The sequence below is a fragment of the Pecten maximus genome, chromosome 1 (genome assembly GCF_902652985.1).
Source record: "Pecten maximus chromosome 1, xPecMax1.1, whole genome shotgun sequence".
Classification (NCBI taxonomy): domain Eukaryota; kingdom Metazoa; phylum Mollusca; class Bivalvia; order Pectinida; family Pectinidae; genus Pecten; species Pecten maximus.
The window spans coordinates 53709945-53733467 of NC_047015.1; the positions used below are offsets into that span (position 1 = coordinate 53709945).

At 34.7% G+C, this 23523-nt stretch overlaps 2 protein-coding genes across 2 annotated transcripts in view; one reads left to right on the forward strand and one right to left on the reverse strand.

The window, feature by feature from the left end:
- LOC117337952 (cadherin-23-like) overlaps nucleotides 1-23523 on the reverse strand; it is a 184808-nt gene that overhangs the window by 119676 nt on the left and 41609 nt on the right. The window contains 1 exon segment of the mRNA XM_033899111.1: nucleotides 12652-12729. The gene's annotated coding sequence lies outside the window, so the exon portion shown is untranslated.
- Nucleotides 372-23046, forward strand: LOC117318774 (arp2/3 complex-activating protein rickA-like). Its single transcript, XM_033873758.1, has 3 exons — nucleotides 372-559; nucleotides 1799-1964; nucleotides 22633-23046. The coding sequence occupies exons 1-3, from the start codon at nucleotides 372-374 to the stop codon at nucleotides 23044-23046; spliced, it is 768 nt and encodes a 255-aa protein (XP_033729649.1).

The following is a 23523-nucleotide window of genomic DNA, read 5'->3' on the forward strand; positions in this document are numbered from 1 at the left end:
AACCTCATTAAGGCTTCGTTTTGTACTCTTAACATGCCGATCAATAAACAAAACTAATTAGATACTTATATGATAGTAAAGGTTTGGTAATAAACAATTTCAAAGCAGCAGAAGAAGATTAAAAAGCATGAAAAGAAAACGTGAAATCAGATATATGAAGGATTTCTACAAGATTATAACAAATAAGACAGCAAAGAAAACGGACGACACAAAATGATTAGGAGCATGCAGAATTAGGACGGTGAGTTTGTTGTAGAAGAAACAGTATCCATGTAGAATTAGTTCAAAAATAGAAAAGAATTGGCTGTACAAGTATACCACAGGGGAGAGGCATAACAAAATAGCCAATGAAATAAGAGAACTAACTGGAGATGAAAACAGCCAATGAAATAAAAGAAATGAAAATGAAAACAGCCAATGAAATAAGAGTGCTGGAAAAGGAAACAGCCAAAGAAATAAGAGTGCTGAAAAAGAAAACAGCCAATGAAATAAGAGTGCTGGAAAAGGAAACAGCCAATGAAATAAGAGTGCTGAAAAAGAAAACAGCCAATGAAATAAGGTTAATGGAGATATAAAACACAAAATAGATCAAAGCTTTAAGGGAAGATTGATCAACAATCAACAACAGAATATAATGCCGAATTTAAGTCATGTGATAACATCAATTCACCTTAGAAAGGAAAAAATTACTGCTTTATAATTAAACTTTCTAAGAATGGCTTTATGATTCATTACTTATATATAAATTATAAAAGACTAAATGTCAAAATATATTTAGATGTTACAGAAGCTAATCCTTTCCATTACATAACCTCCATATATTGAGATTGCAGTCAACGTTTTACATGGCTCATGAGAAAGTTAATTCCATTTTATTTCAAAATGTGCATTACATCTATTTAATACACAATATTTTTCTTTATTAAGAGTATTTCCTTTACTTTAAGACTGAATAATGGTAATTACAAAATTGCAATAAAACCTGGTTTTCAAAAAATCAAAATTAAAACTTTATTTTATGTTTCTGCCTTTATTATACTTTCTGCTTTGCTGAATATCTATATTTTTATTGAATCTTATCATCTTTCATTTTCTAATTCATCCTCTTCAAATGCATTTAATCAGAATTATTCAGACATTTATCTTCACAGCTATAGGCTAATCTCACATAATATACCCATACTTGCATTAGGATTACCTTCCTGAATCTTTAATCAGAAATTTGGGCAAAGAGTTATCTCCCCTTCAAACTTTACCAATGATTTATTGGCAGTTAATTATTGTATTCTTTACTGGCTTCAACAGTGGTTTGTGTGTAAAGAGTTATCTCCCTTCAGTGAATGGTATTAAGAGTTATCTCACTTCAGTGACTGGTATAATGTGTAACCTCCTTTCAGGGATTGGTGTAATGAGTTATCTCCCTTCAGTGATTGGTATAATGAATTATTTCCCTTTATTTATCTCCCTTCGGTGCATTCAGTGATAGGTTTAGAGATTTTTCTCCCTTAAGTGATCAATATAAAAAGTTATCTCCCTTTAGCTATGTCAAAATCAACTTTAAATATATCTCTTTTGCTTTTTATGTTGTTTTCTTTTTAAATTATTCCATATTAATCAAAAAGATAATAAGTCTTCCTTTGAAAACGACATACATTTCATAAAAGTGGCAGAAGTATTCTTTGTTTCACAAGTGCTACATCAGGACTAAAAATGGATATTTTCTACCACAGGACAGAAATACTGATGACGTTCCACAGAAATTGATTATCAATATTTGATATCTTTAACTGCATTTTAGAGCTGCAAACAAAGAACCTGAACAAATGAGAAATAACAGGAGTTTTCGTACCTCAATAGAGCAGCAATACAACAAGGAAGGATCTTTCGATGATGTCACTACCACAGACAACTCCATATATGTGTATTTCATCAGAAGTCTTCCATACATTCCATACAATTACTCAGTTAATTAATTAAGTCCAATTTCAGTAGACATAAAATATATATAACACATTTCCTAGTTCGGAACTCTTCTGGAATGGAGATTCATGTTGCAATAAAGTGGCATATAGCCTTAAAAGGAATCACTTTCCACAGAAGATATCTTTATAGCAGTTCCTAATGCAAATGCATTAAGAACTCCACACTAAACCTAGAAAAATGTTTTTTGTTTTTTTTTGTTTCAATGAAGATTTTTCGAAGATTTTTTTTTTTTTTTTTTTAAGTGAGAAGTTTGATGCTCGAAAATTCAGCATAAACTTGAACTGATATATGTGTACAGTAGTTTATGGCCCATATATCTCTATATTGATGGAAAATTCGCGGCCTTACATTTCCAATGGTTGAACCCTTGTCTTTCAGCAATGAAATCTTTACTTTCCTGAAAACCTTACATTGAAATAAAATCTCACATTTTACTTAGAACCTGTTAGTCCCGTAAGTAAGGCCTTCATCTGATACTTTCAGAGTCTTCAAATGCAGGAAAAATCCCTTTATCACTCTAAAAATTCTCAATCTGATAAAACGCGGAATAAAAGCTGACAGTGACCTTAACCTTAACAATAGCTCTACAAGCTGGAGCATGATACGCCCATCCCTGGAAAAGCTACCACTGGAAAATGTAGAGTCGTTCAAGGGCCTGTAAAAAACCCTAATGTATGGTGAACATAATAGCTTCTTGTTGTAGTGAACAAAATCTTAGAGGAATTGAATAAGAAATAGAAAACTATTTTGCATTTTCTACACAATGCCAATATTTTGCAATAAAAAGGACATTATAATGCAAAAAATAATCAAAAAATTCCATAACACAAACTTGCTTGACCTTTTGTGCCCTAGAATATTTGTAGCAAGTTTCATGAAAATCTGTTGATAAATAAAGGTTAGAAAGTGTTAACAAGGAAAAGTGACGGATGGACAAACAACTCTAAACAGCCATGACCTTCACCTCACAGAGTCTGACCCTTTAACACTAAACAGCCATGACCTTAACCATACAGAGTCTGACCTTTCAAACACTAAACAACCATGATCTTAACCTCACAAAGTCTGACTTTTCAAACACCAAATGACCCTGACCTTAACCTCACAATGTCTGACCTTTCAAACACTAAACATCCATGACCTTGACCTCACAAATCTGACCTTTCAAACACTAAACAGCCAGCATGACCTTAACCTCACAAAATCTGACCTTTCAAATCCTTAACAGCCATGACCTTAACCTCACAAAGTCTGACCTTTCAAACACTAATTGGCTATGACCTTAACCTCACAATGTCTGACCTTTCAAACACTAAACATCCATGACCTTGACCTCACAAATTTGACCTTTCAAACACTAAACATCCATGACCTTGACCTCACAAATCTGACCTTTCAAACACTTAACAGCCATGACCTTAACCTCACAAAGTCTGACCTTTCAAACACTAAATGGCTACGACCTTGGCCTCACTTTGTCTGACTCTTTGAATGGCCATGACCATAACCTAGCTAGCTCATAAAGTCTTACCCTTCAACACAAATCGACCATGACCTTAATGTCACAAAGTCTTACTCTTTAAACACTTAACAACAATGACCTTCACCTTCCTTACTCTGACTTAAAAGATGACATAGCAAATGACCTTCACCTCTGACCTCCCTAACACCAACAAATGACCTTGATCTAACATGATAACAAGAAAGCTATTGAATCTAACCATGTACTGCCAAAAATTCAAATCTGCAATATCATGAAAATATAAATTAGGATTTATTAATCTATTAAAGGTGTTTATGCCTTAAAATGAAATTTTATTCAAGTTCAATACTTTTTAGTCCACAGACAGTTAATAGTAACAGCTTCCGAATGCATGCAAGTATCTTTTACAAACTTAAACACTACATTCAAGTTGCTTTACAATCTTTTATTAGCTTTTAAAACAGTTTAATATTTCACAGATGGCCAAAAATTGATCAAATGGCATTCCTACGAAGCAACATGAAAAACAAAACATTATTTCATTATCAGTTAGTAGAACTGAAAAAAAAAATTTGAATTTTTTATCTCAAACTTCCTCCACATGTGTTTTGTGTAAGTTGAAATTGAGCAAATGTTGAACAACTCTGTATTGGAGCAGTGTATCGATCCCAGCACGGGAGATATATCACTCGTAGATATAGTAAATTACTTTCCTACACTGCTATATAACATATGAATATATGTATGTACTACATATTTCACAATGTACAACTTTCGTATCATCACTATACAAACAGCATTTAAGACGAGGTGAAAATTTCATTTTCTACACAAAAATGTCAATTTGAATTTAATAATGCATATGCCAATATTCAAAACAGCTCTCATGAGACCTTCTCCGAATAATTTACAGTTTTGAAAAAGAAAGTAAGTTGCAGTTACTGATGAAACGTATGGAGATTCTTATCTTGACATATCAAGTCTTACGATCACGTAAATTTATTCAAAACTGTTTTGACAGACAGCAGAACTTGAATGATTAGAACATTGCCAAACACTGCCTGATATCGTGTAAAATGTTACCGTCATCGATCAGTTCATTGTTACCTTGTATCCAATTCTTTCCCTGAAGAAGTTGATAAAATTTATCAGTCTTACAAGTTTTAAAGAAACAAGATCTCCTGGAAAAATGGATTTCAATTTTATGTTGGCCCACAAGTGTCTTTTCTGCAGCAAGTTTTTTTAAAGGAGAAGCAAATTAATGTAAGAATATGAAGATTTAGGTGAAAATTGCCGAAGACAGCTTCCGAATCTTCCAAATCATTCCAAAATGCACAGTAAATTCTTGTCATGGAAGTTAAAATAAAGGAGAACCAAAAATCACCATCAATCATTTGAAACACCACGAGCCTTCTGGGAAATCAGTTTATCTTTGTAAATTCAGCAATATCCACAAAACTTCCCTCCCCCATTTTCTGAAACGAGATAAGTAACAGTTTGGAATGAATGTACGAGGCATATGAACACAGACAATCTCTTAAACAACTGATTCCATTTCTATCTTTCTCAATATTCACAAACATACATGTCAAACAGTCACCTGACTTTCTCACAATACATTTTTCTTTTTCACAGATTCCGACTCGTACAGATGTTTGGAAATCTTCCTAAAGACAAACATAGATTATCCCTTGACTGTTTTTAAAACCATGAATAAAGATTTAACATTAGTTAGTATACATCCATTCAAAGTTAACCTTGAGCACACAAATTGACTAATTGACTACTGTGACCATCAAACTTGACATAGTCCACCAAAATCAGACTATGGAAACCTTCCCATAAAAAACAAGAGGCCCATGGGCCTAAATGATCACCTGGGTTTTGAAATATTTCTATCAATTTAATCCTTTTTGACCCCGCCCATCAGCCCCTTGGGGCTTGTTGGGCCAACATTTGTACACCATCAAACTGTCATCCAATGCTGATAATGTTAAAATTAGAATGGATTCCAATACAAATAAGAAATGATGAATGATTGTCAAAAATATGATTTCCCAATAAACTATAGTTAAGTTTACCCCCTCCCAAGGGGGAATTAAATGTGAGACCCCAGGATAGTGAAATTCTTAATTTTGAGAAGAGTTGAGAAGAAGATTTTTGAAATTTTTAGTCAATTGAACCAGTCATTTTTGGCCCAACTGCACAGTCCCTGGAAAAAGCGAAGGGTGGGAACCAAACAAATCACAATTACCTTTGGCCATGGAAGCTGCCTGCCAAATTTTATTGAATTTGGTTCAGCAGTTTTGAAGAAGTTTTGAAGAAGAAATCTAAAATGTAAATTATTTACGGACGGATGATGCACGAAGGATCACAGACAACACAAGATGCATGATACACGACAAAGGAAAAAACTGCAATTAGAATAGGTCACTAGAGACTTTCTCAGGTACCTAAAAACAGACTTGGGCCAACAGTGCTACCAAAACCAGTCTGAAAACACCAAAATTAGACTGTGGCAACCATCCCTAAACACAAAAACCAGTGTTCGGCCAATAGGGACATCAATACCAGTTTGAGGCCACCAATGCCATCAAAACCAGACTGCGGCCACCAAAGACAACAATTCAAGAGCAAAATGATGTCATCAACGCAACCGAAGCCTGATCGACGGAGGCCACCTAAGTGCCACCAAAACCAAACTGAGGTCATCAGAAGTAACAGCTATCACCAAAAACGGACTGAAGCCACCAATACGCAGATTGAGGCTCTCAAGGCCACCAAAACCAAACTGGGGTTACTAAAGGTTATAGTGTCATAAAAATGACACCAACTGAGGTCTACAAGGCCACAGAACTGCCATTTTCATTCTTTTCATTAAAATCACTGAAACCTTCAAGCATATATATACCTATTACATTTTACAAAACATCTTTTTGAAATTGGACGAAAGCCTTTCAAAATAGGCTATTAAATTCAACTGTGTTATTGTAATCTGTGAAGTAAGATTTATAAATGAAATATGAACTGTTATGGACAGAAAACCAATATATCTATACCATGATCAACTGCTGAGCAAATGAAGTTGCATGTTGTAGTAACCAGACTGAAATAGAAACATTTAAAGAAACCAGCAGAAACACTTTAATTAGGATACCTAGAGGCATAAAAAGATGAAACCTCTTAAAAGAATATGAAAGATTGAAATATAATTATTTGAGAAATAAATTTGATTTTAAGTTCCATTTGAAATCAACCATCTCAAATACTACAAATATTGGCATTATAGCAAACCAATTTTAATTTCTTTTTTTTTTTTCAGTAAGGACAACTTTTAAATTCATTAATGACTTTGATTAAGTTTAATTATCCAAAATTCTGTTGGAAATAGAAGTTGTGAGCTAATTAAGTTGTGGAACAATTATGAATTATGAGTACATACACCATTTTAAAAAGTATAATTTGAAAAATTACATTTTAAATAGATAGGTTAATCATACCTTTAGGCATGAGTTATCTCCCTTTCTAAATGTGTTAAGCTTCCTTAACATGGTGACTTGAATATGTCTATTATCTGAGACAGCAGTTTAACAGATAATAGCTATAGTCTGTGTCAACACTCTATGTCATCAACCACTTCCTGACCACTCATCTCAATCTAGACATACTTACCGTGTCCATCTTGATTCACTCAAAATCCTTCATACTTATTACCGTCTCTTCCTAGAACCTAATGTCTGGTAGGAATCCTTTTCAAGCCATATACCCTAATTGTGTCCATCTTCCCTTAGAACCAATGCCAGACAATGATCATCAACCTTAAGGATGCTTGATGACTATAAATTTGATATTATTTTATTATAACTGCAAAAAATTATTCAAGCATGTATCAATCACTCTTGGTCCGGATTGAAGTGTTTGAGGGGTCTAACTATGGGTGGAAAATGCAGTGCCCAGGGAAAACCAACATGCATGGTCAGACATGTGGCTCCTATATGCCTTTTCACGTCCTATCGGGAATTGAACCCTGTCCACCTGTCTACCCAGACACCACAACCCTATGGAACCCTGTCCCCCTTTGTGAAAAGTGAGTATCCTCTCACTGCACTACCCGGATACCACAACCCTATGGAACCCTGTCCCTCTTTGTGAAAAGTGAGTATGCTCTATCACAACCCAGAGATATTTTTCCATCATCTCAAGGACCTGTGAAACTTAGCCCACAAGGATGGACATATAATCTAATCATGTCCAAATTCTCCCGGACCCATTCTTTACCAATCTCATTCTTTCTATAGTGGACATAGACATTGCATGTTATCTAATTCATCGTATTGTGTATTTAATGCAATGAAATTTGTTGAATTAAAAAACAAAAGGCCTACAACTCTGTAATTACTTTTGTCTATCTCCAAGTTTCATTCACATACCATCCAACTTTGCCCTCTCTGGCGACCATACCTTAACTTAGCTGCCTCTCATTTCTACGAGGAACAGAGAAACTGGACAAGAAAAGACTTCCATCACCGACCTCCATCCTGTCCACTTCCTAATTATTCGTCAGAAGAATAACATTGGTTGTCGTGTGTGCTTCTATATATAGAAAGGACAAAATATTTACTGTAGTATGAATTTATTTCACTCTAAACCCGTTGATAATAAAATGTCACACCGACCTACGCATAAGCATGACTTTAATTTATACGAGATCGTATTTGAGAAAAACTGTCCAGATAGTGCTTCCTGTCAACATCCTCCATTACTTCCTGAACGTAACATATTGCCAACCTCGTAAAACAAGTTTCCGCAAAATATTCCGAGTTAAGTCATGATGAGCCAATAAAATTTATAAAGGATTCTCCAAAGTTACAAATGAGCATGTCATTCAAACCCAGAGCACGGGCGTAAAAATAAACCATCAAAGTGAAGTAGTTTTGTGGTGTTTATCAAGATCTAGGGTAAAAGTAGGTCAAAATATTTCAGATGATACTGTAGTCTGTGTGTGTAGAACTACCAGGGCTGGGTTGGGGGTCGCGGGGGTCGCGGGGGTCAGCGGGGTCGGGGGATTCTGCAAATAAAATTTGTCAATTATTCAACTACTAACAGCAAAGCTATCACAGAAGATTAATTTTATATATTACAATTTTTTTTTAATCATTGATACAAATAAATTGAAGACATCAAACATTATGTGATACCCCCGTTTCTAAAACATTCTAAAGCCGCCGAACTTCACACCGAAAGGACAACTCCACCTTCAGCATTAGTCATCGGCTAAAGATAAAACTTTTAAAACAGATCAATATATGTTGAGAAACATAAATCTGCATTATGTTTTGTGCTGAGAAGTACACATTGTAAGTGTATGCCTTAGGGAAATGTATTCGATGAAGACACTTATGCTGTTTAATAGGTTTTGTCAGAAGTAATGAGGTTAATTTTCTCAAAAAAAAAAAAAAAAAAATCTTTTAATTTTACATGATTTAAATTCTAGTTGATGTTTACAAGGTGTTAATTTATTCTTATTTTCCATGATAAGTACATTTTTCTTAAAAGTGCTATCAATTCTGGAACAAATTAATTATAATTTGAAATATTTCATTTTTTTTAATTCTTGCTATAAATGAGATTTTTTTTAAAGCAAAATACATACCAGGATAAAAAAAAAAAATTTATGCAGCTTTCAAACTTTCAAACTTTAGCATCTGTTCAAACGACAACAACAACCAATTATGCACAAATGGAAATTTTTCCGGAATATTGAACAGTGAATTACATACTGTATCTATGTGTATACAGTCTACAGACCGTTAAATAAGGTTAAATTTTATCACAAAGGCTTTCAGTTTCTCCAGGACAGATGGCAGAAGTGATTTCTGTCCAGCAGCCTAAGGGTTAATGACTTTCAATTATTAACGGGTCTACTCTCTTTGAAGTGAAATCTAAGAAAAATACAGCTCAGTCATAACCTCAGGGGGATAATCGAACGCCTGTTGAGCAGAATACTAGGCTTGCATCTTAATAGCAATTGCTCTGTCTATATTGAGACCTTAAGAACGCCCAAAACATGTCCAGTACTTCATTTTCCTGTTTTCGAGTTTCTTTAATTTGCCAGAATATATATCCTTTACATACATTTTAGATCCTATTTTGGCGTACAAAATTGGTTCCAAGGAAATCCGAGGATTGTATATTTGTAATTAAAGTAGTGAATGTGATCCCATCGTTTTAAGGATTTTCACAATAGGGCCCTGACCAAAGACCTTCAGGGAGGCGGAGGTACCACAATAGTCATCCTTATGTAAACTATTCAAATACTAAAGATTATCTAGGTCAACATTTTACCGTCAAATGTTGATGAATCCCTGTAAGATTGCTGACCCAAGCTCAAATGAGATTTTAGGTACGACATAGTCACAGCTTGAACTGAGAACATTAATTTTTTGTATCTATATTTGACAAAAAATCTAAACAGTCTAATTAAGTAAGAGGGGTATCAGGAAAGGTAGACCTTACTAATACTGCTAATCCTTGTCTACATCGCTAATCCTTGTCAAAACTGCTAATCCTTACCAACACTGCTAATCCTTGTCAACACTGCTAATCCTTACCAACACTGCTAATCCTTACCAATACTGATAATCCTTGTCTACATTGCTAATCCTTGTCAAAACTGCTAATCCTTACCAACACTGCTAATCCTTACCAACACTGCTAATCCTTACCAATACTGATAATCCTTGTCTACATCGCTACTCCTTGTCAACACTGCTAATCCTTGTCTACACTGCTAATCCTTACTAATACTGCTAATCCTTGTCAACACTGCTAATCCTTGTCAACCCTGCTAATTTTTACCAACATTGCTAATCCTTGTCAACACTGCTAATCCTTACCAAGTTCCAGCAAACTAATTTTACTGTTTTACTGTTACAAGTCTATACTTAACCCCTTCCAGCATCTTTCCACTTAGCTGCAGGGATACTGATTATTTACAAATTTAATTTCGAATCAAAGAAAAAAACAAAGAAACCACAAGTTTCTAATAAGCAGTACATGCCAATTAGCTGAAAAATACATGTGTTCCAGAATTATATAAATCTAAAATTCCATTTGAAAGAAATTCAGCATCTCCCCAATTATCTGTGAGAGTGTTATAGGATTTGGTCATTCCCATGTCTCCAAAAGAATTGCCAGACATTTCTCCTCTGTGTACTGGTCAATCGGTCATTTGTTTCCGGTTCACTTCCTGTCTTCAGATACGAAAACATGCAAACTGACCGATCTACCACTTAAGAGTTGACCTCTGTCATATTGCCCAGCCTTGCAGTCTTTGTTGGCAAATTTCGAGCTTATTTTCACTCAGAGAAAAGACATCACAGAAGCCATATTGAGATATAGGCACCACACTTCAATCACCAATTCCTTAAATAATTTCTGACATTTAAAATTTAAATTTACGTCTTTTTAATTGTATTTTCCATTTTACAATCCCTTGAATCTTTTATTTGACTGATTAAAAGTTGGTCGCAAATTAAACTTTCGGAGGAGTAAAGATTTGCATTTTGATTGGGAGTATATTCCTCAACACTGTTTGAGAGATACAAAGGGCAGTACAATTAGTTTGTGTATAACCCGTTATGTGTTCCATGTGTTGATCTGTTGAATTGAAGTCCTGCACCAATTAAACAAGCTAGCTCGACAAATATTTACATTATCATACAAGCTAAATAAGATTTTTTTTTTTAAATTAAAAAAAAAATTAAATTAAAATTAACAACAAATTTACATGTTTATCCAACAAAGTTAAAAGATTCCATAGTTTTGGTAAAAAAAAAAATTTGTGTGCATAATCTTAAGTCGTGAAGTCACTGAAGACAGTATCTTTCAATTTGTTGTACATCCCCATTAATCTCCGCGCCAATATTCCAGAAAACAATTAATGATTACGAACCTTTTCCAATATAGCAAGATTAATCACCGTATTATTCAGATATCATGGAAATTTTTATATTTATATTTCATATAGTTAGTCCTAGTAACAATCAGATTAACTTAAGGGTATATGCTACCTTACACATTACACACATAAAAACACTGAGTCCCAGTAACATCTGATTAACTTAAGGGTATATGCTACCTTACACATCATATACATTAAAACACTGAGTCCTGGTAACATCTGATTAACTTAAGGGTATATGCTACCTTTACACATTACACACATAAAACACTGAGTCCAGTAACATCTGATTAACTTAAGGGTATATGCTACCTTCACACATTGTATTACATTAAAACACTGAGTCAACAATTAACATCTGATTAACTTAAGGGTATATGCTACCTTACACATCATATACATTAAAACATTGAGTCCTGGTAACATCTGATTAACTTAAGGATATATGCTACCTTACACATCATATACATTAAAACATTGAGTCCTGGTAACATCTGATTAACTTAAGGGTATATGCTACCTTACACATCATATACATTAAAACACTGAGTCCCAGTAACATCTGATTAACTTAAGGGTATATGCTACCTTCACACATTGTATTACATTAAAACAATGAGTCAACAAGTAACATCTGATTAACTTAAGGGTATGCTACCTTACACATTAAACCCCTGAGTCCTTGTAATATCTCATTAACTTAAGGGTATATGCTACCATGTAAATTAAATACATTAATACACTGAGTCCTGGTAACATCTGATTAACTTAAGGGTATACACTACTTTGCATATTATACCTGTGACAAGTGAAAAACTTAAGGGTGTATGCTTCCTGGTATCATATACCTTACAGGGACAAAAATTCTGTTGTAAATTTAAATACAATTTGTAAAACCAGACATTTGTTTCCTTATACCAAGGATAGCTGAGTATTAGAATGAATTTCACAATGAATTATTTGGCATGTTGACGTAATGGGACATTCTCTTGGCAGACAGACTGGCAAGTCAAAAAGTTACTGACATTATGATACGAAGTTTCACACCGACAGCGATGACAACAGACGATTTCAATCTGTCTGTCTGTATACTGACTTCAAATCCGAAAGATCAACTCGTATCTCCCATCTGAAAAAAATATCTTCAAACAGGCAAAAAATTAACAGTGACAGCACCAATAATCTAGCAGTAACAACAATATTTAGTACATGAAAAGCTTACCTTTATCTATGTAATTGATATTACGACCATCTAATCGGTCTCCCCAGAAAATTGGTCTACTTGTGATGGCGTCTGGATCTGCAATTACAAAAGAGGAGGGAAAAAAATTTAAATATTTTTGGTTGTATTGATTTTTTTACAGAAATAATCTAATAAAGAAGAATTCTTTTCTCAGCTGTAAAAGGAAAAAAAATAAGCCACTTTTAAATAATTACCATTTCGGGGGAAAGTCTACTGAATGCCAATATTCAGATGAGATGCATGCAACAGGCATCCAAACATGGCAGATGCTGTCAACTTTTATGCATTAAATGAACACGTTGACACAGAAATGTTCACGGGGCGGAAGAGAATTACTAGAATTAGCGACTTAGCATAGCGAAGGTTTCAAAGGCTCAAATCAGAATCAAAATCCTCAACATGTTGAAGAGGCCCAATAGATGAATTATTTCCATCGTCATGCAGTCAAATGGCATTGTCACTCGTCAATATTCCTCCTATATATTTCCCAGCTCGTCATACATTCTGTCCTGGGTTATTTGTGATAGCACCCATGCAGGCTCCTTTGAAGGACAAACCTGCTGTATCTCACTATCACAAGAAGTCCAATGGGCTTGTATTGCTCAATTGGTATTCACTGATCATCTGATGATATTCTGCCTTTCAGTTTATCAAAAGAAGTTTTTTATATGTTTTAACCCAGTTGATTCCTGTAACCTTCGGCATGGTTCAAGGTCAAGGTCATGTTGTTTTAATAAAGTTCACTCCTGTTACCTTCGGCATGGTTCAAGGTCAAGGTCATTTCTTTCCTCAGACTTTCCAAATAACATGATTCTAAGCCTATTGGATTTTGAGAAGTAATTTTTTAAAGGCCAAATTTGACTTTAGACAGACAGACGACATTAGGATGATGGCCACTGCACCATAGCATAGCTCACTTGCCCTTTGGAGGCATGCAAGCTTATTATACGCAACTCTAACTATAGCCCACTGCAGAATAAGGGGTTTTCTTCTATGTCTAAAACTGTCGGGGACATTAAAGAAATCAAAATGGATTTGCTCAGCCCCAAGTGCAATTCTTAAACCCTTTTTTTCTGTCATACAGAACTATTTCTGTAATTGAATGTTTTCCTACAAATATATTTATCTTATTATGATCCTGAACATTGCAAGCTAGGACATTAAATGCCAAAAAAATATATATATTGAAATTATAATGGAAATTGCCAGCAGAAACATCGCTAATAAAGGTCAAAGGTCAAACATATGAGCGCATCGATCGTGTACAGATACATGAACAACTATTTAATGGGAGTATATGGGATCATGAATCTCAGGTCAAGGTCATAAGTGAGAATAATATCAGGTCCATCAATGGATAGATTCAAGACTATAAGATCTATATATAGAACAAAATGTTTTCACCTGTGAAAATATACCAGGTTGAAGGTCAAACATGAAGTTAAACTAAGAGGAGAGATCATATGCAAATCGGGCTGGGAGCTCTGATTTCTAGACAGACTCTCTAAGTAATGAATGGTCACTGGTAGTTTACTGGCTTGATACACATCTCCCATTTTTTGTTCTAAATCACTTTTTCCAAAAACAAACCAATTAACAGCCCTGATTTTAAAGATAATTTTTTACTGATTTTGCATAGCAAACATTGTCTATATTCACGACAAATTTCCGGTACAAACATTATGTTTTAGGTCACGGTGTACATCATTGGTAGTTTTCAGAGGCAATTACAGCTTGATCGTTAAATCAAATGTGAAGTAATTATCGGAGACTCAGAGACCTAGTTGTATCATTTCACTGCCTCCAATATCTGTCTCGGAAACCATTGTAAACAAATATAAAATCAAACAAAATCTTTTTTTTTCTAACACAAGACAAATCATAAAATCATGAAAAAAATCCACCAAACAGATTTGCAAGTGATACTAAAAAGTATTGACGAAATTGACAAGATGTTTTGAACCGATACAGAAAATATTCAGCATGAAATGTGGAGTCGATGAAAGGATTGCATAGCAGTCAGTGCCGTCGTAAGTAAACGGGCTGAGTATCACAAGGCATCAATATTAAACTGTAATGATCCAACTCAAATTTTTTTTTCGTGCGAAAGACATTTATAAAGATCACAAGATTGGAATTCAATTACTCGGTAACGAGACAACAATAGTTGCTAAATCAGAAACAGATCCTATCGTCAAGCTTTTTAATCACATAGATCTTTTTCAGTACGTTTTATCTTCTCTTTTCCTGTTGAACCAATAGAAACCGTGGGTTTAATTGGCCTAGTATACACTATCTTGGGTTTAACAAAACTCGGAACATGTTTTCCGGGATTTCTGAATGTCGGAAATCATTCAATTACAGGAAACTGTTCCATTTTGCAAGTCTATGGAGCAATAAAATCAGCTAAAATACAACATAACTTCACATGCAGGAAATCTTGGTCATGTGCAGGTTTTTTCACTCGATCTGTACCTAAACTTGTGCAATAATGAACTCCAGACAAACGTTTACCAGAGTCTGACTCGGAAACATCAAGGGACATTATCAAAATGATCTTCTGCAGTCGCAATGATAAACAAAATTAGTCATTTTCTACAACAAATGCGGAACCGACATGTGTTTTGTTCATAAAAGCCTTCCTTCACATATAAATGTTGAGAAGTCACACACAAGAACTAGATTACTTGCCAGGCTCCACCAAGCTCCATCTTGTAGCTCATCAAATACATTATGAAACGAATATATCAGATACAAATTTGTTATCTTCAAGACCAAGCACGACAATAAAATTTTAAAATCATAAAGTACTACTAACAAACAAATAAAAGCTCTGATATTCACAGTACAATTATTTCAAAAATGATTAAACACATCGGAAAAATCCCATCATTTTAGAATTTAGAACATGAAATATGAACATTAGACAATTTTATTTAAAATGCAGTTTAGAAATCAAAGAAAGACAGTTAAGTTAATTTTAAAATTTTTTTTTTTTTTGTAACTTCTCACGGCTTTTTAATATGTGCATTCAATCTTTAAAGTCTTGAACACATTATAAACCTCATTTTGAAATAAAAGACGAAAAAACTACATTTTTTAACTGATCGACATGCATGGTGTACTGCTAATTAGACATTTCAAAATGATGGATAAGAAACAGTTTTACTGGCGATTTTTTGTCAAAAACAGGAATGTTAAAGACCCCCTCCAAATATTTTCAAATTTCCCAAGTAAAGAGAAATCCTATGGAGAAGTCTTGCTGAAGAAAAATATCTAGGTCTCAAACTCCCATCCTCCATGTTGTCCAACAACCAAAATCCAGAATTGTATATTCACAGGGTATATTCCATAAAAAAAAGAAAAATGGTAATTAGGACTTGATATTGCGAGTGCCAAAAGAGTTAATGCTTGAAAAAAGACTTTATTTTTAAAATCTACTATACAGGAAAGAGTGTCAAGTTGATTTGATTAGTTCTGACTCTATGCATCTGCAATGCACTATGATAAAATTTAATTTTCAGTATGAAGTCTGAGAGTGAAAAGGCTGAGAGGTGATTGAACTCCGACTCAAAACATGTTAGTTGTTTGTATATCATGATACTTTTGTTATTTTTAGATAGCATCAGGTTTTCGTGGCTGACAAAGCATTTCTGCTCCAATGTGCAGCAACTGTGACTCATTTTGAAGAGAAAAAAGTACATAAGCCGGTCCACATATGTGTGAATCCCATGAACTCGTCGTCAAAGTTAACTGAACCCTAAAGGGCGCGTCCTACTAAAGAGAAAGTAGAATCAATCACCCCATTGGATTTTTGCTTAATCTCGATAAATCCTCCTCAACGTCACTAATTAAGCTGCGATAACGAGAGGATTTTCCCTAACTTCCCTTCTGGATTCACACATTTTCTGCCTTCAGCATCACTCACCAACAGACAAGTCCTAGAAGGACAAAAACAGCTGTATGATGTCCCTTTAACCTCACTGACATGTCCTAGAATAAGGAAACAGCTGTACTATGTCCCTAACATCACTGATGAGTCCTAGAATGACAATACAGCTGTGTGATGTCCCTAACATCACTGACGAGTCCTAGAAGGACGAAACCGCTGTATGATGTCCCTAAGATCACTGATGAGTTCTAGAATGAGGAAACAGCTGTATGATGTCCCTATAACCTCAATGACGAGTCCTAGAAGGACAAAAACAGCTGTATGCTGTCCCTATCACCTCACTGACGAGTCCTAGAAGGACAAAAACATCTGTATGCTGTCCCTATCACCTCACTGACGAGTCCTAGAAGGACATAAACAGCTGTATGATGTCCCTAAGATCACTGATGAGTCCTAGAAGGACAAAACAGCTGTATGATGTCCCTAACATCACTGATGAGTCCTAAAAGGATGAAACAGCTGTAAGATGTCCCTAACATCACTGACGAGTCCTAGAAGGACGAAACAGCTGTATGATGTCCCTAACATCACTGTTGAGTCCTAGAAGAACAGCAGTTTTATTTATCTAATTTAACATGTACTATATATCACTACATTTGTATAGTAGGAGTTAATTACTCCTCTTTTGTACAATCCGCTGGCATGTTTAATTATCACAAAAATATTGATAATATTAATTTGAATTCAATATGAATTGTCTATTCTTTATTATTTATTTAAGAATTTGCTGATGTGAGCTGAAATGGACGTAACTGTCGTCACTATGAAATCAATCAATGCAACAGATGTCCGTTAAGTTGTCACATCATACACACTTTTAAAAAATCTTGACATGCAGTCATTTTATACATTTCATATGGAAATGGACACTACACATGGTGCTTCACATAATTTAATGACAAAAAAAATTGTACCTTAGCTATATATACGAATCATAAGTATAGATCCTGTTCTACGATACACCTTGTTAAAGATTTTCTAAAAAAAAAAAAATTTTAACTTTTTTTTCATTTAAGATCCACAGCAATAAAACTAAAATCAAATAAAATAAGTCACTATGACTACACAAATTCTATGTATAGTGAAGGACATCAAAATTGCTGTAGGTAAAAAGATCAAAAGATCAATGGGTTAGTTCAGATCAAATCTGTAAGGTAGATGTTATATATAGATATACAAAGTAAAATCTGTGAAAAACCATAGCAGATCTAGGCTTTTGATAAGACAGGGCCATTAATATCTCCAGGGTAAAAGATGAAAATAGGATTAAGATGTGATGTAATAATTTCTGATCAGGAAGATCAGTCGCTTGTGAAGTTTAAAGAATTTCTCTTTATCTGATATTTGACTTTTGAATATATATATTCATATCTATGATATCGATAAAACTTCAGGTTACATGTTACCAAATACTGATGTAAACCAATAATGATACATGAATTTTGTTAGACTTAAGGGTGTATGGTACCTTATACATTAATAATATGTTAGAGTTAAGGTTATATGTTACCTTTGAAATGATACATGTGATTTATGTTAAGAGTTAAGGTTGTATGCTACCTTGCTACCTTACTCGATCATTACATTGGTAATATGTGTTTTAGTTAAGGTTATATGTTACCTTTGAAATGATACATGTGATTTAAGAGTTAAGGGTGTACGCTACCTTACTACCTTACTCATTACATTGGTAATATGTGTTTGAGTTAAGGTTATATGTTACCTTTGAAATGATTCATGTGATTTACATAAGAGTTAAGGGTATACATTACAAATTATGCCTAAGATTTATGTTAAGGGTATATGCTACTTTACACATTGTACCTGTTACTTATGTTAGAGTTAAGGGTATATGCTACCTTACATATCATACCTGTGACTTATGTTGGAGTTAAGGGAATACACTACCTCACACATCATATCTGTGACTTAAGTTAGACTTGAGGGTATATGCTACACATTGTACCTGTTACTTATGTTAGAGTTAAGGGTATATGCTACCTTATACATCATACCTGTATTTTGTGTTAGAGTTAAGGGTATATGTTACATTACAAATTATGTATTTTGTGTTAGAGTTAAGGGTATATGTTACATAACAAATTATACAAGTGATTTATGAAGAGTTAAAGTTATAAGAGACACATTTCATGTTCTTATATGTGAAAATCTTTTTGAAATGAGATACAATAAAGATAATTTACCTTTAAATATTCTCTGTTGTAGAGTGTGACATATAGTTAAATTAGATAATCTCTCTGTACAAGTCTTTAAAGGCATAAATTCTGAGACAAGTACCCGACTGTTTATTTCTTCAATGTCTCCACTAAGAATTAAACTTCTCATTTACTAGTCTGCACTCTTGTGAATGAGATACAAAAATTCCCTCGAGCTGAATGGGAAGAAGCGCCAGCCAGTGATTTTTCAGGGCGACATTAAATTCCGCTTCGGAGGAAGAACTTAACAGATCCTAAATGTTATAAGAGAAACAGCTGAATGTTTGTAAAACCAAAAGCGAATAGTTTTTTTTCTAAAATTTTCCAGTCCTTAAACAAGGATTTTCTAACTGGTCTTTCCTATTTAAAATATTACCTCCAGGATTTGAACCTAGAACCTCTGCTGTTTTATAACCAGACTAATATGATATCCAAAAGGCCCAAGAGGAATCCTCCGTATCAAAATCAATAGGAAGCATGCAGTTAGTATTGTGCCCATAAGTGAGAGATTTGTGAATAAGCTACTCTCATGATCTCTACAATAGATTGAAATGCACATTTCAAAACGGTTCAACTTGTTCGGAATCGAACTTCAGCTGTCAGCGTGAATGACTGCAGGTATATAACGACTAATATCATTGGACCAATTTAGCCTTCACACATCAAGACCAGATGTACAGCCAAAGGGTAAATACGGGGGCTGGACACAAAAGGATTAAATCTTCAAAATACAACAGATTTGTTTGTTCATCTGGTCTCTTCTAATCAATAATAAAAGCAAACATTTAGATTCTTATATGTACCGTATTTATCCTGTAATAAGCCTAGGTCAACACATATAAACCTAGACTCACAGAAAATTGGGGAAGGCCGCTTATTACAGGGCAAAGAATATCATTAGGTAGGGTTTTTACTGCACTACAATCGACAGAGTGGGCTTATTACCAGACATGGGCTTATCATCCGATAAATTGCTGTACGTTAAACATATACCCAGCGGTTACCTCAGCCAAATGTACTGTTCACAAATACAATGCATAAATTAGATTTTTCTATTGGAGAGGCTGAATTCAATTGAAAATTTGTCAATCCAGTTCTTGAGAAACCATCAAATACTGTGGCCAACACTTAAAACGGGTGCCACATGCGGTCCATGCTCCTTCCCCTCCACACCCACTTTTGACACCACTTTATGGTCAGTGATCATGCTGCTTTCCTTTATGTTTTGATATCTTCTTGAATTAGTTTCCATTTTTATATTTCTGTTGAAAAGTTGAAATTCAAATTTTTTATTTTTTTCTTAGTCATTTATTTATCATTTAATTAATTAATTTGTTTATTCTGATGCCTAATGCAGGATGTGGTGCTTATTAAATAAAAATGCACTACAAGTTTTAACATTTCCAATAACACATTTGTTGATCCAGAATTTGCACTGATAACTCAAGTCAGAAAACCATAATTGGGAAAAATTACGCAATAAACTTGGCAAATCTTCCCTTAAAAGTAAAATCTTTGTCGAAATATTCGTAAAATCGGCTGCTAGCAGATTCAATTTAGATTCATCCTGCAGAGAAGACCTATATGCATTATGACTTTTAAAATGATTGAAATGTTCCGGCAGCTATTAAAATTCTCTACGTACGACAGTTATCGAACTAACAATGTACTTTGGCGATGACAGATATTACGACGTTAATGCCAAAATCAACAGAAATTAAATGGAAAAAAAAATGTGATAAACTCACAGCCGCCAAACACAACACAGAGCATGATGAGTTAATTTAAAAGCATTTAACTAACCAGATGTCACATAAAATAATTTGTTTTAAATGTTTTTTTAACACTCTTCCATATATGGAGTTAACAATTATTGATTATTACTTTTACGATAAAAAAATGTTAAAATTTTATATATCATAGTTCACTTTAGTAATTTTATTCAAAATAATCCATATAGCAAATAATTTCACATTTTATGAATAGGTATTTAAGTATAATTTTTACACAGCACATGTTAAAAATCAACTGACTTTTCCTGATAAAAGTATCTTAAAGTTTTAACAGTTTTATTCATTTTTTCATTTTACAACAAACTAAACTAGAAAATTCTGTAACACATAAATGCCCCCACTGCCACTTGACACCCCAAAACACAGTTTGGTGAGGATCGCATCAGCATTAGATAGTTACATTATATCAGGACAGGACGTGACGTGGGACGTGACATGGGGCGTGACATGGGATGCGACGTGGGGCGCAACGTGGGACGCAATGTGGGACACAACGTGGGACATGACGTGGGACGGGATAGACATGTGTAACACTATATATGCCCACCCCCCTCCCACCATTTCCATGGCGGGGGCATAATCACTTGCAATAATATCTCCATCCCCTAATGATGGAACATGTCAATATATAAATCAATTTAACATAAAACTGCAAAATCTAATTATGCCCTTCCTTAATGTAATTTAATGTAATTAATTTGCAGTAGTCTATAAATAGTAACGTTGAACTTAATATTTGGATCAGAGATGTAATCTTAAATGAATTATCAGGCTTGAACTTTAAGTTAAAATCTATTTAGGAAATCGTGACATAGCTGATTTGATCTTACCCTGCTAAGTTGACAGCCTTCCATAATATGGTAAAACTCTTTTGAAAAGAAGGTAAACAAATTAAGGTAGCATGCATCCTTAACTGCCAGATCCTTTTGAGTCTACAATTATACACACATTAATTTTGTGCGTGTAATGGTGACATGCTAAAATCTAAAGAAAGGATGATGATGATGAGAAATATGTCTACACAATATGCCTGAAATGATTGACGCCATTAATATGGCAATTTCATTTTTCTTAACCACTTCAATATTGCTACACACTGATTATCACTAATCTGTGTATATAAATATACTCTTCATGCAAATCACAACTTTAACATCAGTTTAATGTATATAATTTTTTTAAATGTGTACCACGATGTTTCATGAAAGATCACATATTAATGGTTAAATGAAACTGTTTGCTAAATAAAAATGATAAAACGATTAAATTTTTACATAAATCACCAAATATTCACACAAGTCCATTAAATATAACCAGTTTGTCAACATTTCTTCAAACAAAACTGAAGTATATGTAATGTAGGTACAAAATGGAAGGTGAATAAATCTCAAACTATAAGCATATAGGGAGAAAATGGAGGGTTGAAAAACCACTTATCACTTTAAGCTCTGTCGATAAAGCATTTAGTCCAATGAAAATATTTAGAGTAGAAAAATAGCAATCATCGTAAAATCATTGGGGTCCTCCCTGTAAGCTGTCAATTTTACGGCTTTATCTTGAAAAATATATAATTTTTTTTATCCTTATCAGGTAATTGTTAGGTGTGTTGACCTTCTTACAATGGCGATTCATGACTCATATGAACGACATCAATTTACCTGTATTGCTGTTTACCTGTATTTTGTTCATTTCACCTGTCAATCAACACAGCACATTTAACCGACAATTACATCAGGTAACGCACAGTTACCTCCTTTGTTCTAATAAAATCCTGAGTCATTTGAACATAACATGGTCAGATCCTGTGTTCAAACCTGTATGGTGGTCAAACAATTAGCTTACGAGTAGTTAAATATTTTTTACAAAATTTTACATACAAAAGGCTTGAAATAACTGGCTGAAACTGTATCAACAGTGCTAAATCAATGATTAATTTCCTGTGTATTTTAAATGCGGCCTGTAACCTTTACTGTGGAGAACAGTTCTATAATATTGATAGTCTGAGTCGGCCAACAAGAAATTTGGATTGGTGTTTGTTGATGCCCCAACCCCAGGACCCAAACACCCATCCCCACCCCAGGGACCCAATACCCATCCCCATCCCAGGGACCCAACAACCATCCCCACCCCAGGGACCCAACAACCATCCCCACCCCAGGGACCCAACAACCATCCCCAACCCAGGGCCCTAACACCCATCCCCACCCCAGGGCCCCAATACCCATCCCCACCCCATGGCCCAAACTCCCATCCCCACCCCATGGCCCAAACACCCATCCCCACCCCAGGACCCAAACTCCCATCCCCACCCCATGGCCCAAACACCCATCCCCACCCCAGGGCCCTAATACCCATCCCAACCCCTACCCGACCACCTATCCCCACCCACGACTCCCTAAGCAAAGAACAATAGACAAAGCGTACCCATCAGTCCCTCGATTTTGCAGTAACCAATATTACAATCATACAGTGGAATATTGATTGGCAAGAACTTACATCCTGTGGTTGTATATCATCCTGTATCAAATGAGCCTTGGGGGACTACCATACGAACTTTGATCCGAAGAATCGGGGGTGGGCTTATTGCAAGACAAAACATTAAGTGCAACGACCAGACCGTGGGACTCGAACTTGGGACCTCATAACTGTAGACAAACATCAGTGTTCAGCCCACTCAAGTTACACTTCATTTATTCAGCAAAGCTCTTAGCCCAGAAGACACCACTTACCATGTGTCTAGTGAGACCAGACACACCAGACCCTATATATACCACATGTCTAATGAAGCAAGACACATCAGGTCCTATATATACCACATGTTTAATGAAGTAAGACACATCAGGTCCTATATAATCCACATGTCTACTGAGGTTCGACACACAAGACTACA

Bases quoted from the DNA above. Each gene is read 5' to 3' on its own strand.
- LOC117318774 (XM_033873758.1), top strand. From the start codon at position 372: ATGAAAACAGCCAATGAAATAAAAGAAATGAAAATGAAAACAGCCAAT. The intron at 560-1,798 runs GTTAATGGAGAT...ACTGCATTTTAG, and splicing joins AAAACAGCCAATGAAATAAG to AGCTGCAAACAAAGAACCTG. The intron at 1,965-22,632 runs GTTAATTAATTA...TAATATTGATAG, and splicing joins ACATTCCATACAATTACTCA to TCTGAGTCGGCCAACAAGAA.